The sequence below is a fragment of the Athene noctua genome, chromosome 17 (assembly GCF_965140245.1).
Source record: "Athene noctua chromosome 17, bAthNoc1.hap1.1, whole genome shotgun sequence".
Lineage (NCBI taxonomy): Eukaryota > Metazoa > Chordata > Aves > Strigiformes > Strigidae > Athene > Athene noctua.
Window position 1 is genome coordinate 4,711,547 of NC_134053.1, and position 15,981 is coordinate 4,727,527.

At 38.1% G+C, this 15,981-nt stretch overlaps 1 protein-coding gene across 4 annotated transcripts in view; it reads left to right on the forward strand.

Moving 5' to 3' along the window:
• AACS (acetoacetyl-CoA synthetase) overlaps positions 1-15,981 on the forward strand; it is a 43,374-nt gene that overhangs the window by 14,448 nt on the left and 12,945 nt on the right. For all 4 annotated transcript variants that reach the window (XM_074921166.1, XM_074921164.1, XM_074921163.1 and 1 more), the window contains exons 5-9: positions 5,190-5,287; positions 9,095-9,209; positions 9,776-9,857; positions 10,533-10,680; positions 14,829-14,909. In XM_074921166.1, coding sequence (XP_074777267.1) covers positions 5,190-5,287; positions 9,095-9,209; positions 9,776-9,857; positions 10,533-10,680; positions 14,829-14,909 — 524 coding nt within the window. The remainder of the gene's footprint in view (positions 1-5,189; positions 5,288-9,094; positions 9,210-9,775; positions 9,858-10,532; positions 10,681-14,828; positions 14,910-15,981) is intronic.

A 15,981-nucleotide genomic window follows, 5' to 3' on the forward strand; every position in this document is an offset into this window, starting at 1 on the left:
AGCGCACTTGCAGTCCTTACAAATCCCTCTACTTTTGATAACAGAAAAGATTAATGAATCTAGGCAACCTCTTTGTTTCCTTAAAATCATGGTATGTTTTGGGGCTCAGGTAGAGCTTTTACAATTATCCAGTCTTCAACATGCTTTTTTATTTTCTGGGCAATTTCTCGCATTCTACTTGAATCCACTCTGCCCCCTTACTCTGGCTGGTGAGAGATTCTTTTCCTTGTAAACTTCAGTCAGTGAACCTGTATCATCTCTCCTAGCTGAGCTGTTGTGCAGATCCCCCTCCTTCCCTTCCCCTGGTGCCCCCAGTCCTAGACTCCTGACTGACAGATTGCTTTGCCTTGGGCAGCAGCCCATATCTAGGGAGAGCTTCCCTGTGAAAGAAATCCAATGGGATTTTTAACAGCAATCTAGCTATTGAGAGGGAGATACATGTTTTAAATTGGGTCTCAACTTCTTTCATATGTTCCTCTCCTATGCCAGAGGATATTGGCAGTCCTTGGAAAAGCTAAACCATAACATAGTCAGAGGTTGAGGCTGCAGGCTTTTCTCCAAATCCCAAATTGAAATGGGAGAGATATGTTAAGTGTTGGGTAGGAAATTGAGTCATACACCCACTTGTGGTATCAAAGATCAGGCTCTCCAAAGCTTGCCAAAACCTGTTGGGACCTAATTTGTTCCAAAATTCATAGCAGGTGGCAGAAGGAAGGGTGGATCTTCATGTGGTTTATAGCAGTAATACAGGGCAGGCTCTTACTCCTTCTGAAAAAGCAGCTTTTAAATAGAAGGGAGATATTTTATTAATTTTATTATAGTTGCCCAACACTGAGTCAGCCTGCCAGGTTCTGATGTCCTTTGTTGCTGCTTTCTTTTTAAATAGCTTTAAATCTTGAGCTGTTAGAATTATACACAAGACCAATAACATTTTCTTGTGGATTTCATCTCCATGTTTTACTGCCTTTAAGACAAGACTGCTTTAACTTTTCATTATACTTAACATATCCCCTAGGTTGTTGAACACAACTTATTGTTGCATCATGACAGTAATAGTATGTTAAAGTTGGAGGTGGGTGAATGTGGGTGGACAGGCAGCCATGTCAGCACTTTTTCAGCTTGATTTCATCCTAGTCTTCACTTTCCATCACTAAGGAGATAGCACTTAATAGTAAACATAATTGAAGCAGATGTGTGATGAAATGTCTCTTCTAAAGATGTCTTGCAATACTGCAATGATGCTTGAACAGTTGGAAGAGACAGATACAATACCTAATGCAAGCTAGAGATCCACGTGTGAAGCACTCCTGGTCTCCCACTGGCCATCTGTTTGGCAAATAACAATGACTGCAGCAGGAATAAAATAAAACTGGGAGTATCTGTGTTTTTCATCTCCGGGTAGGTTGCTTCTATTATATCCCTGTAGCCAGCTTTGTTCTATTACAAGTCAGCAGTTAAAAACAAACTAATCTTCCCCATGTGTGCACACAAAAAATCCTCAACAAAACATCAGTGAATTACATTGTTTAAAGCTGGTATTTTATCTATAGTAACTGTATTAGCCCTAGTTGCTTACGTGGGTTTTAAAGCTAGCTTTGTAAGAAGATTAGCATGTTACTAATAGTCTCAGGCCACAGTAGTGTTAGGTAGGATGACCACTTTAAAGTCCTACAGGAGTATGAAATGTTATAACAACATCAAAAAGAAACTGGATGTCTAGTCTTTGAATTGTCTCTTCTGTTTGAGAGCTGGTGTGGAGCAACAGTATAAGCCATTGAGAACATATTTCAGTTGCAGCTCCCTCCCTGCTTTTCTTCCTCCGGATGCATTCTTGCAAGGCTCAAACTAAACTTTTGATGCAGGATCTAAGTTTTTAGTTTTTTATTCAGATGACTATGAATGTTTGGATGCCTCTCTCTGAGTGCACATTTATTCTACTTCATGAAGGTTAGATGCTTGCAGGGAATGTGTTCTGAGCACTCTGAGAAATGAAACTTTTGACATAGTTTCCAGTATGATTGTACCAGAAATTTTTGGACTATATTCTTCACCTGTTCTCTTGGTAAAGTACTGTAGTGTAAATGACCAAACCTAACTTTAATCTCAGCATTTGGTAGATTATGTAAATAGCAACTGACAGAAAATGATCTCTTGAGCAGATCAGGCTATAAGTGCCTCTTAAAAAAAGACTCCATGCAGTGTTTTTAAGATATCCCTTGTCCTGCTTAGAGATTTGTCATAGGTTTTATGTCAAAGTAAAGCTTTTATTTCTTTGTCCTTAGAGAGACTTTATACATATGAGTCAGGAGGAGTGCTGCCTCTGGTATTTCCTACTCTGAATTCCTAGTTGCTGGTTTCCCAACTCCTATGTTTTGAGTCCTCTTCAATTGCTTTCTAGTTCACCCAAAGAGGGTATGAAGATCTTCCTCTTTCTAGTAACAGAAGGTAGTTTCTGCTTTTACCAGCTTCAAGAAAGGGGTAAGTTAAGATACAGAGATAGAGCTGTAGACCTTACCCATGTTGAAAAATGCTAAATTTGATCCTTAGCTGAAGTATTGTCTCAAAGAACACGGAGCCTCTAATTATATATATGAACAAGCATATGATGAGTATTTAAATTAGCTGTACCATTATTCTTCTGTAGTACAGGGCTTCTATACGCTGTTCTGTGACCCCTGATGTGGATCCAGCTAAAAAAGTTGGATTTTTCATCTTTGTCAGCAACTTTCCGGTTTACCAAGTTTTAGACGCTTGAGATCCACATCAGCCTACTGAATGCTTTGAAGTCACTTAATATCTCAAGGGGCACAGGCAAATGCAGGGAGTTTTATATACATGACAGTTGCTGTAATTGGTTTGCAGAATCTCTGATATGAGAAAGGGAGAAACCATTTTTATTTTTGAGAATCCAGTTTTAATCTGAAAGACTGACAGGAGAAGTGGTTTGTGCCATTTAGATTTGGGAGCTGTTGAGAAAAAAGCAATGTGAGTTCTTACATTGCTGTTTGGATGATCTCTTTCCTAAACAGAACCACATTTTTATTCATAATACCTGGTGTTGGGGACTAGAACAGATACATGAAAATCCTGGTGAGCAAGTGGGCTGGCTGCCTGCAATGATCAGGTAAAGATAGAAAAAGTCAAAGTTGACTTTCCTGTTTCCTACCTTTTGGCAGTTTTGGCTGAAATCCTCAAACTCAAACATTGCCTCAAAGCCAACTGACAAATGAAAGTAATGATTTAACTGTCTGGCTTACATTAATAAGCAGAGACTTGTGTTCTTGCCTTGAGGGCTTTTGTAGGAGTAGTGAAGAGATCTTGCTTATAATAGAACTGGTGCTTGTAAGCTATGGCAAGGTGATAACTGCTCCAAAGTATACTACACCCTTCGGTTTTCATTGCACTCTGGCCCCTGATAATCCCATCCAAGAAATGCTCAGTGGAAATATTGGCATCAATTAAAAAAGAACTGCTTCTGTCACACGAAATGACATTTTAGTCTGTTATGGTTCATATGTTTCAAACTTCAAATTATTGTTCAAGGAGGAGGATTTCTCTTAAAAGAAAAATCACTAAAACTTTGGGGTTCTGTACCTTGTATCATAAACCTTGAGTCTAAGAGAAAAGTAAACAAATAATGCCTTTATGGGTGTGAGGTTTTGCTGTACTTTATGTACTTAACCACACTGAACAAACCACCACAAACTAGGCAGTTCTAGGGAGTAATTTATATCTTAACATGGTGTGAGGTTTTTATTCACAGTTGTGTTATTTCCAAAAGTTGTTGAGTTTAAGTCATAATGCTGTTTTCAAAGTTCCTATTCCCAAAAGCACAGCGGTTTACAGATTAACTGAAGTGGTCAAGTGGGTTTAGGAAACTGATTTCACTGATTTTTTGAGTCGTGAAGAAAAATCTCAGTTTAAGACTTTTAAAGTCTACTTTCTATAAAGTTGAAAGGGGATACATTTTTTTTCAAGCTGTGTAGACAAACTGGCAAAAATCAAGCTCAATACTCTCCCATTTGATAACGTTAATGTAACGGAAATTGCTACTGAGATCTGTGATCTTAGATTTTGTTGGGAAAAGTACATCCATAAGGATCTTTCTTTGAATAGTGACTGTCACTAGTGAGTTTTTGCTGTCTGGTGGATACTTGTGGAGCACCTGCAACTTGCACTGCAGTCCAAGGTCTGTCAGTGCTCACCACTTCTGTTAAATGGATTGGAAAACATTTTTATTGCCATTTAAGTTTGCTTTCAAGAACTGTATTCTAATTAGATGTCTGAGTACTGCAATTAGGCCTGTTGTGCCTTTAAGTACTTGGAGATCTTTTTGGTTGCTTAAGAAGGATGATGTGAAACTCCAGATCTTTGATCTACTTTTGTGAATTTCAGTTGCATGTTTTCCTTTGTGGGTTGGATTCTGCTCAGTTGAGAGTTGATCTCATCTACCTAGCACCTTCTGGAGAGCTTCTCAAATGGAGCCCTCCTAAAACCTAACTTTCTTGACATGAATTTCTTCTGTATGCCTTGACAAATTGAATTTAAATCTTAATCTTGCTGCAAGTTAATGAGATAAACCTGAAGAGCTGTATTTGTGTGGGAATGTTCCATGGCTTGTCCTGCTGTATTACGCCCTTATCAGCTGAGACACTGGTTTTGCTTGCTTGTGTTTAAGATTCTGGCAATGTTTAGCTTTGTAAAACTGAATCTCTGCTTTTGAAATGAGTATTTATATTTATAATCTTTCCTTCCAGATACTTGTTCCTTCTCTCACGGCTGTTTCTACAGACCTGTTCCGCTCCCCAACGTGGTGCTGTATTCTTAGTCTCTGTTCCCTATTCAATCCACAAATTCACTCTCTTCCAGTTCTTCTTTCCAGCGTGCTGCCCTCCTATCCTGAAAGTCATATTAAGCAGAAACGTTTGTAAACTTGGAGTAACCTTGTAGATACAAAACCTGATACGACTATAGAAATAATTCCATTTATAAATAAATCTTTATGTAACTGATTTGACTTCAAAGGAAGGCATTACAATTGGTGTGGAAAACTTTAAAGGATGCCTCAGTCTAGGATTTTACATTTTTAAAAAATCTGTTTAGACTGATTCTTGTATACATCGTGTTTACTGTAAGATTTGATATTTTAAAATTTTCTTTCATCTCTAACCATCCAAATTCTGCCATAGGTTACTTACCAAACAGCATTCATGCAGTAGAAGCAATGCTGGCTGCTGCAAGTATTGGCGCTATCTGGAGCTCAACATCACCAGACTTCGGCATTAACGTGAGTAGCCTTATTATTGTGTGTTGCAGAAAAGCTATCATTGTGTTTCAGATAAATGTGAGGGTGATAAATGAAAGTGGCAGAGATTCTATTCACTTTAGTCTTACTGCCACCTCCTGGCCCAGCCAAGTACACAGGATTTATGTTTTCTCTAGCTACCACAAACTGAACTAAAAGCCCTTGCTTTCAGTTGTCAATAATGATTTCCAACACAGTAATTTGAGTGTCTTTAGCTAACTCACTGTTGGGATATTTTCAGGTGAAATCCATAGTCCTGGTGAGCTTTTACTATATTAAACATGTAAGTGAGCAGCAGTGCAACAGAGTTGTCTGGAGCTTGGCCTTTCCTTCCCAATCATTCTCCAGGCTGCTTAGCTACGCTTCAGTTTCTTTGCCTACATAGTCCCTTCCTCTGCCTCCTATGTGAGTAAAATGAGCAACACTTTGGTTGGTCTTTTCCAAAAGGCTTTATCTTTGTCAACAAGGTGAGGAATTTCAGGCTAACATCACTAACCTGTTTAATTCTTCTTAGTGTAGGAATACAATATTACTGTGTAAAATGTGATTAAAAATTATCATGGTATCCAAACAGACATTATGGTGTGCCCTAGAAGCTCTGGGAACATATTCTGCTTTCTTTGCAAGGTGTTTAGCACACATCATAAGCATCAACAGGTACAAATAACTTCTAAAATGGAGTGTTGAGCATTTCTTCTGCATGAAAGCAGTTGGAGAATGTACTGTTTGTGCATTGCAAAACAGAAAATACTAAAGTTTTTAGGTCGTGTATATACCCTCAATCTCAGTGTTTACCCCAATAGCTGGCTGAATGTATGGAACTGTCATCTCTGGATTAGCACTAGAGGGCAGCAGCATTCTACTTTTTTTACACTTGAGATTGTATCACTGGGGAAAAAATGATTAAAAAAATCATTACAGCATGTAATGATCAATCTGCTCTACAAATATTTTCTGCTTGTTCAGAAAATGACAGTATGGAGTATTTTCTTTGCAATGTGATTTGATCTCTCATCTAGGGGAAGATTGTTCATTTTGCTTGCATTACAGAGCACTGGTATGTTTTCTGTCCATGTTGATGTGCTGTTATTTTCAGTGCCCAGCTTTATTTAGTTTTTGTGATAGTTTTTTAATGAAACTTAGCCTTGGAGCAGCAGTGCCATCGATATCATTTATTCTCCTTTGGCTTGGCAGCATGTGTTGGCATGAATTCAAACCCTAAAATCTTGAGGGAGATCAGCAGACATCCTCAGGGATATTGGCTTCCACCCTAAGGAAAAGATATTCCTCCTTCTGTGCAGTCGCATTAGTCCTGTTAACATAAATGAAGATTTTGTTTGTGTTTTGGGAAATAGTGTGGCATTTTCAACATTTCAAATCCAATTGTGTATATATGTTTTGGGAAGCTTAGAAATGTCACTTCTCAGAACTGCCTACACGTTGCAGGCTCTGAATGCCATACATCCAAAACCTTCAGAAGCGTTCAGGAAGTCTCAGAACCACTGAGCTCCCTCCCACACAGAATGCCACTCTTGGCAGTTTTTGCATCATTTCTGTAGTCCTTGTTATCCATTTATGTATAAATAGGAAAGGGGTTTTTTGTGGCCTATGCATAAGAAATTGTTGGATATGTAAGTTTAAAAAGAGGTTCTGCTCATAGAACTATGTGAGAAACCTTCTGTGAGCCCCAGCAAAGTCAGCACAGCTCCATTCATGGCACCCTGCACCATGTTTAGTACTGGATTTGAGGCTCATAGAACGAGCCAGTCTGATATACCTGAATTTTTCACGAAAGCAATTCCTTGCTGAGCCATCTGGTTGGATTAAAGTTCCAGTGTAGCAATTACAAGTTCCATCTGTTTGTATTGCTTTTGTATCATACTAGGCTGCCCTGTGGGATTTGATCCTGCCAGTGCTAATGAATCCAACTGGGTGTGTTAGCAGGATTAGTAAAACCCTGAGAATTGTAGTCATCTCTGTTTCTGATTCACACTTCTCTTCATATTTGATTCTTCTGTTAGAGTACTCTTAGTCCTTTCATTGGTCTTCACTTTTAAATATCAGGCAGCAGTGATACGGGGTGTATATGCATATGCTCAGCATGAGTGTGTATACACAGGCAAACACACGTATATACACACACACACATGCTGATGTGTAGTTTGGCTGCTTGGTCCCTTCTTTGGAAGTGATACCAAGTAGTAGGTATGATAACATACCTAAGAAAGCAGGAAATTTGATTGCATACTCCCTTAGAGAGTAACTTTAATGTATTAATTAAATCTACATTTCTGAGTTTGTTAGCTAATGCATCAGGGGCTTCTTGAAAACCTCTTCTGCCACCAAAACAGATTCTGGTGATACTTGTTTTAAACTAATTGATAAAGTTAGGTGTTAGTGCATTGTCACTGTATTTTCTTATGATGCGAACAAGAAAAAGGAAATGCATCTTTGGGTGATAGGAAAGTTAAGTGACATATTCAGCAGAGACAGTTGCATATTTATATTTAGTCATATCCCTGTACCTTACCTGTGGTGGTCAGTGAGCTGTCCTAAAAAGACAACGTGGAGAAGTTGTCAGGACAGGCCTGTACCTTTGTAGTAGGCTTTCTTGAAACCCTGACAAGCACTGCTTGGAAAGGAGGAGTTTGGTAGAGGTTAGTTGATTGTGATATTTTTGTATTGGTCCTTTGATTTGGTAATTTGTCTCATTTTGGTTGCAAAGTAGAGGGCAATGCAGGAGACAGAAGAATAAAGAATGCAGGGAGGAATAAACACAAGACTGAAGTCTAATTTTTGCAACATGGTTTAGGAGAATGCTATTGAACAGTGAGCTGACAATTTTACAGTATTGAGTAATCTTGTAGTTCTTAATGTTTCAAGTAATGTAGCTCGAGAGGGATGAACATTATTGTGTCCTGAGAGCTTTTACTAAAAGGATTTGCTGCTTGCTGTTGAATACAAAAAGATTCATTTCTGGTAGGCTGGTGCATGCAGTGTACCTGAAAAAAAAAAATGCCAGAAGGGTTTTTCTCTCAAATGTGATAATAACTATGGTAAATTCCTGAAAACAGTGTAAGCTGGAGGAGACACCTGAAAATTTAGCATTTGAATGTGTCCTGCCCCAGAGGTTCTAAAGGAGCTGTGGTAGTTTTTTTGTTGGTGTGTGTGTGTTTTCGATATCTAGTTGTTCTGGTAAAAATCAGTGGTACAGTTTCCTTTTGTTAAACTGGCAGCTTTGTTCTGCTACGATTAGTGAAGTGCATCTTCCAGAGGACCAGCGTTTTCCAGTTTTCTGCCCATGCAGCCTTATCAAACTACTGGTACCTTGTCAAAGCAGCTTTGGGGTGCATTAGAAGGGCATACAGGGCACTCCTGCAGATGCAGACAGGAGTCCTGTGGACTGTCAAGTAAATTAGGTGCCTAACTACTTTTCACATCACAGGGGCTTATCCTCTTTGAGTCTGTAAGTCTGATTCTCAGGATGAATTTTTAACTGCTTAGATAGCTTTGTGGACTTGATCCTTCAGTCAGTGATGTTCTGTGATTTGTGGTGATTCTATCTTTGTTATTGGTTGGTATATTTGGGGCGTGTGAAAGATTGTTACAAACCTGTTGTACTTTGGAGATTTTTGGGTGAGTGAGAGACAAGCAGGTGGTCTTAACAAATCTTCTCTTAATTGCTGTCCTTACTTTGCTTGAATTCAGATTTGCATTTAGAATCCAGTGGGGTTTCCTCATGTAGCCATTAAATTAATTTTTTTAACTTGTTTTTCTCTTTGTCCCTAGGGTGTACTGGACAGATTTTCCCAAATTCAGCCAAAGCTCATCTTCTCTGTTGAAGCTGTTATATACAATGGCAAAGAACATAACCACTTGGAAAAGCTGCTTAGCGTGGTAAAAGGTATTTCACTGTATACCATCTAGTCTTAGTTATGCTGTACTTCTGTGAGCACTCAAAGCCTGCACTGCCACTAAAAGTGACACTTTTGACAGCTTGTCACCATCCTTCCTCCTTTACAGTATCTCTGTGGCCACTTAGAATTTCAGAACTGATTTGAGTATAAACTAACCAGTCTTTTGTGTAATTCTAACAGTCTTTTGCTAGCTTAGCTTAAATATACTGCTGACTAATTCATGATGATATAAGTGAGGGAACAGACTGATACTGTTTTGTTTTAAGCCCAAGTGAAGTGCTCCTGAGGACAAATGAAGAGGTATTACAGCACTAAAGCTTGTGGGTTCACACATGTTTTCTTAAAAGGCTGGCAATATTGAAGAAATTGTATCTTAGGTAACAAGTTAGTCTCTTGGCCTTTCTTAACATTTAAAACTACATCCAATACTCAGTCCATCAGAATTATTTCTGCTATTTACTGCATTACACTGAACTATCCAATCAGGCAGAAAAGATCTTCAGTTTATGTAACTGAATGTAGGAAATAATTTTTTTTTTCTACCTTCTTCTAGGTCTTCCAGATATAAAAAAAGTGGTGGTGATTCCATATGTCTCCTCAAGAGAAACCATAGATATTTCTAAGATTCCAAACAGGTAATGGGAACTTATGAGCTTTGACTGTTACACGTAGGGATGAGATGGATGCTGATAACCTATTGAAACTGCCTGACCTCTTGAACTTGCAAAAGCTAGGATTTAGCCAGATTTCTTAATACGGTTGTAGCTTCATACTGAAAACAGAAGTCATGTGTTGGTGCAGATGTTTTGCTTCTAGAAAACCAGTGTTGGTATTAAAGGTTCTCAAATGAAGGCAAAATTCAATAGGATATAGCAGGGAGAAGGTGGCTTCAGAAATGAATAGTTAATAATTTAAGTGACATTTTTAGACATAATTTGTTTTTCTTATTTACTGGTCTGGATTATGTATGTTGGATACCTTTTGGAAATAGATGAGTTCCAGACTTTCTGTTGAGGATCAGATTCTTCCAGTCTGCATTGAACTGTTAAGACTGGCAGCTGGTTGTAGGTGCAGATTTGTAGGCTTGATTTTGTGTTACATCTTTAGTATTATACTAATATTTTATTTTAAAACAGAAGAAGAAACCAAAATAATTAGCAATTCAAAGAGTAGAAATACTAGGAATAAATATACATAGTTTGAGTATATAGCTTATTGTAAAAGAGCTATTAGATAGAGGTAATCATATATATGGGCTGGAATAATGCTTTAAAAATTTTGAAATGTTTCTTTTTTTCCCTCTTATGCAGTGTCTTTTTAGAAGACTTCCTTGCTACTGGGAAAGGAGACCAGGCTCCCCAGCTGGAGTTTGAACAGCTGCCTTTCAGTCATCCTCTCTTCATCATGTATTCATCAGGCACAACAGGGGCACCAAAATGCATGGTTCATTCAGCAGGGGTATGTCTCCCCCCCTGGAGGTGCAGTAGCTATATTTAACTACCTGGGTTACATTCTTCCTTTAACAGTGTCATACCATAATGTACTTCAAGGATCAATTGGTTGCTGACAGTTTTTCAGTAACTTGCAATGAAACTTTCTCTTTGTAAGTGACTGTTTGAAAGCAATATGGATTAATAAGGATATAAAATAATTTGAGATTGGTGTGGAGACCTTTCAGATTTCAGCTATTTCTTGGGAGCAAATGTCAGTCACAAAAGCACTAGTAGAACTGGTCTGACTGGTACTTGTAGAAGAAATGCCAAAGAACTTGAATTGTGTGCTTGGAACTGATTTTTGGACGCTGACAAATCGAGGCATGTAGGGAGCTTGCAGTTTTTATTACCTAGAATTTTTTTTTACCTTAAATTCACTTCCTACATTTATCAGTTCAGAGCATGTCATCCTCATCGATCTTTAAGGAAGGAAGCCAGAAGGTTAGCTACCTCTTTGGGTGTAGGTTTTGCTTTGTATGGAAGCTTTGCTTTAGGCAGTGTCTTGTTGTAACTAGAGGTATATAGGATGTTACTGCCAAAATCACCTGTGCTCACATGCCTTTTATTTACTATTCAGCTTCTAAAAGTTGTTCCAGACAACTTACTAAAGTTCAGGAAGTGTCTCCAGAAGTCAGGCATAGTGTTGAAACTTTAACTCTGCCATAGTCCTTAATAAAAGGCAGGGCTTTTTCCCCTTAAGGCAGGAAGAATGTGTTGTCTAGCACATTTGTACCAACTTCATAAATTAAACTGCACAACTATTATCCAGTGTGTCTTGTTTCTGCTGTTTGCTCTGAAAGTCAGGATGAGCTTCTTGGGAGACTACCCCTAGGTAGCCTGAGGGCAGGATCCCTTTGATGTTATGCCCATAGTGTGTAGTTCTTGCCTCCCTTTGGCAAGGACTTGGAGGATTTGCCCACAGATAAATCCCATGCTGCCTGTAAATGCTCTGCTTTACATGTTATCAATAGGAGATCATACCTGGCAGCATGTGACATAAAATGGTCCCTTTGGAACACAAATCCTATGTGAAGAAGAAAGGAGGTGGTATATTTTGAAGTTTGACAGCTGTTTTGAAGTTGTGCTGGCTTTAGACTGGTTAAGTACTTGCAGAAATGGATTAATAAAAACAGGACAGGTGTTTTGTTCAGTGATGTGTCGTAAAGAGTAGGGAGATGAAAAACACAGATGTAGATCAGACAACAGGACTTCTCTGTTGCAAAGTTCTTTCTCTTCCCATGTTATATCTTTATGGCTGCTTAGCTTGCCCTTAATCATGCCTCTGTTCTCCACCTGATTAATCTTTTCAGTTCATACAGAGCTACCTGAGGGTGTAGATACTCATCCTTGCTGGAGAGATGTTAGATGGTTTGTTGAATAGCATATGTTATTTATAAGGATTCTGTGTTCCTGCTGAGCAGCTCTGTAGTTCCTGTATTTCATTCAGGGTGACTTTTTTCCTTAAGTTCTAGTGCTAACACTTCTGTTGATTGGCCTAAAACCAAATTGTTGCATCAGAGGCTTCCTTGGTTTGTATGCTTTGCATGTGTCAGTTTGAATAGGACCTACAAATAAAATCAATGCAAAGAAATTCTTAGATGTCTTCTGCATACTTGATTGGGTTCCTCTGTTTGTTCTTGGCTTAATCTTGTTTTCACTGTAATTAATAGGATGATTCTAATTGATTTCAACAAAAGCAGTATTAACCCACAGTGTTTGACTCATTTTCCAGCCTCAGATTAACCAAAGTTTGGTTTTGATAGTTAAAAATGCAAGAAGAGATGACATTTCAGTAAAGACATTTCAATTACTGCTTATTTGCAGTGCACTTCAATGCTGTTCTGTTACTGTACTGATCGTATAGCTGCTAATAGGCAGCTTACTCTAAATTCACAACTCGGTTTCTCTAATTCTCCAGTGTGTTTCTGGTGTGTTTTTTCTGCACATACTGTTTTCTTGACACACAGTGAAATAACAAATGTAAATAATGACAATGAAGCCAGGTCATGGGAGATAATTTAAAAAGTAGTGCCTTAGAGTAAGATTTTTTTTTTAGTCTGTGAAGGAAAGATGAACAATTGGGTGTGCTGCAGAAGGACGTTTGGAGGGTTCTTTCTAATACTTGAAAAACATTAGTGAGTAATTGTTATTCTTGAGTCCTAAAATCATTGGTTCTGCTTCTTACTTTATTCATACAGACTCCTTATCAGTTATTGCATATTCCCAACTATCTAAGGAGAGAATTTCTTTATAAAATCCCAATCAGTTGATTTCTATGCATTTTAAGGACTCAAAGACCTGGGCTTGAGTAGCTGTGCTGCTACAGACTTCTTGTGTAACTGTAGGCAAATCACTCTGGGGATTTTTCATGCTCGGACTCTTTCTGAACACTGTACAGAGAACACTGCTGGTTTGAGACCAGGACCAGCAGCCGTGAGTAGCTGCTCTCAGCTACATAATCACTTAGTACTGGTCCCTTATGTGCTGATAGTGTGGCTCAGGAGCAGCCGTGCCTACTGATTTTTGTGACACTCCAGATGCTCAGCACTTTATCAGCTGTATGTTAAACCCAATGAAGACAAGCAGACCACTAAGTCTTTATCAGCTGCCAGATCTGTCATGAAATGCTAAATGCTTAGGATTTATTTTGAGGGTCATACAAGTACTATAAATAAAAAGTCTTATAAATAAACCTGAGAGCATCTTGGGCTGTAAGCTCTTTAGAACAGCTGTGCCTTCTTCCACAATACCTTTGTTTCTGAACTGAGACTTCCCAGACTTTGCAGGAGAATAGTTTATATTCTCTACCTAAAGTCATTGTTAAAAAAATTTCCTTTTGGTTCCAAAGCTGTGAAATAACAACTAAAGGAAGAAAGCTAATGTTTATTTTAATTGAATTTGACTTTTAATTTCACTATTTTGTGTGGCTCTTTCAGATTCTCTTGCAGGAACAATATGCTTGCTTTTATAAATGGAATAATTATGTTAACACCTGCAATTCTTTTGGTAACCTTAACAATTAAGTTAGTGTTACTAAATCCTGAATTAAAAAAAAATTGTTAATGGTAGCTATAGCTAGGTGGCAGCATTGTGACAGCTTAGTGTATTCAAACAGTAGCAGGTGAATTCAGACCTGGTTCCTTCGAGCTGCAAAGAGAAAATAACATTACCTCCTTTATTTTTATTTAATGTTTTCTGCCTTTTCTCCCGAAGTGTGTGCCAGTTTTATGACTCTCCTTTTTCATATCAAATGTTTATCTGTAATCTATTTTCTTTCAGAATAAATCCTGTTTCATGCTTATGAGGCTCTTAATAGTTCCACTATAACTCCTTGCATAAATGCAAAAAACCATTTTTATTGTAAAAGCAACCACATTAATTTGTCGCTGCAGTTAAGTGACTTAATGAAGTAGTTTGTAAATATATTTATCCTAACAAGTTATGTTTTGATGACAACCAGAAAGGTACTTTAGCAGCATTTCCAACAAAAGAAAAGGAAGTAATATATTTTACTACATTATTAATACTGATACTTTGACCAGTGGGATTTTTCACATTGCTAGTCACTTCAGTGTTTATAAGAGATGTGTATAGTTAAGTCTTTTGTTTTCTGGATGTTAGTAGATAAGATAGTTTGGATAAATAGCCCTAATGTATAGCAGCTTCTGCGGTTTATAGCAGCTCTAGGTCCTTCACTCCTCCCAGTTGCCTAGATATACTGAAAATGAAACTCTGTCAAAGGTCTTATCTTCTTGGAAAATCTGACCAGTAAAAGCATGCTGCTAAAATTATAGCCTGTATGGAGTACTCTGCAACTCTGATAGCTGAGTAGAGCTAGAAGTGAAGCAAGCTATTCTGTGGATTAAAAGTGATGTGTAGTGGGAATTGCTGAGGTCTAATGAGAGAGGCTGAAAAGTTATGTGAGAAAACGGAGAATGCAATTGCTGTTGTAGATAGGCCCTGGGATTTACTTCAGTTGTGGTTAAAGGAAATACTTGCCTTTAATCCTGGAGTACATCCTGCAAAGTATTGATGACATTAGGTTTTTTTGAAGTCTTAATGTCTTAATGTCAGAGTTTTGCTTTTCATTTATGTGAACTTATATTTTTCCAGGGTACGCTAATACAGCATCTGAAGGAACACATTCTTCATGGCAACATGACCAGCAATGACATTATCATGTACTATACAACGGCAAGTGTGGCTTATTAAGGCATTTTTAAAAACACTTTAATATCTTTTTCTTATAAATAGGGGAGCTTTTCATACAAATCTGCAAGGACATTTTTATGTATTTTTAATTCTTGTTCCGCAAGGGATTGTTCTACTTAACAGTTTTTAAAAAATCAGGTGGAATAATAAAATGCAACAGGGACCTTTCTGATGAAAGGTCAAACCCATGTTAAATGTTTTTGATCCAATTAGTGAGGAAAATGGATTGATTTTTACAGTCTCTTAGGTTTATTGATCTAACTGCCTCATCAATATCACCTGCAAAACAGGCTCCACCTTCCTGCATCATGCAAGGCTAGACCATACTGAAGATGAGAATTTGTTATGTCTTTGTTTTGGTGGGGAGGAAAGAAGCTGCACAACTCTAAGTTTAGAAAAGGAAAGGGAATAAAACAGATCTATGTAGGAGTTCAGTTATGTGGTGTGTTTTCTTTTTCTAATGCTGTGGTAAAAAAAAATTATTCCAAAATCTTCTATTACTCTAACAGTTTGAGAAGGCTGCTGTCTTTCCTCATGAGTTCCTTTCTGAACTTTAACACCACTAGTCAGTTTGCAATACCTCCATGGAGGAATCATTATAATTACCTTGTCCCAAAGTTGTTCTGTCTCTTGACTCGTGCTTTAGAGGTATGTCTATAGGGAGGTATGGAATCCCCATCTCATTAGGCAGTTGTAAGGATAAGTTAGATGAACATCCATCAGGAACATGTAGATGATCCAGTCTTGGGACAGGTGAGAGGATAAACAATGGTTCAGCCTTATTTTCTGATTCCTAAATAATACAATTACATGTAATCAGCAGAGATGGGGATAAACTCAGGTGTTTAACAGTTGCTTAAAAAAGGAGAACTTTGGGGAAGGAAGGTGGAGGAGGAGATGGCACCTCTTGCCTAAGGGCAGGGAGCATGCTTTGGTCCAGATGATTCTGCCAAGAGCTACACCTGTCCATCATTTTCTAGTTGTCTGTAGCTCCTCTACCAGTGTATGACAGCAAGCAACACTCCTGGTCCTGTGACAGAGCTGCCAGAAAAGC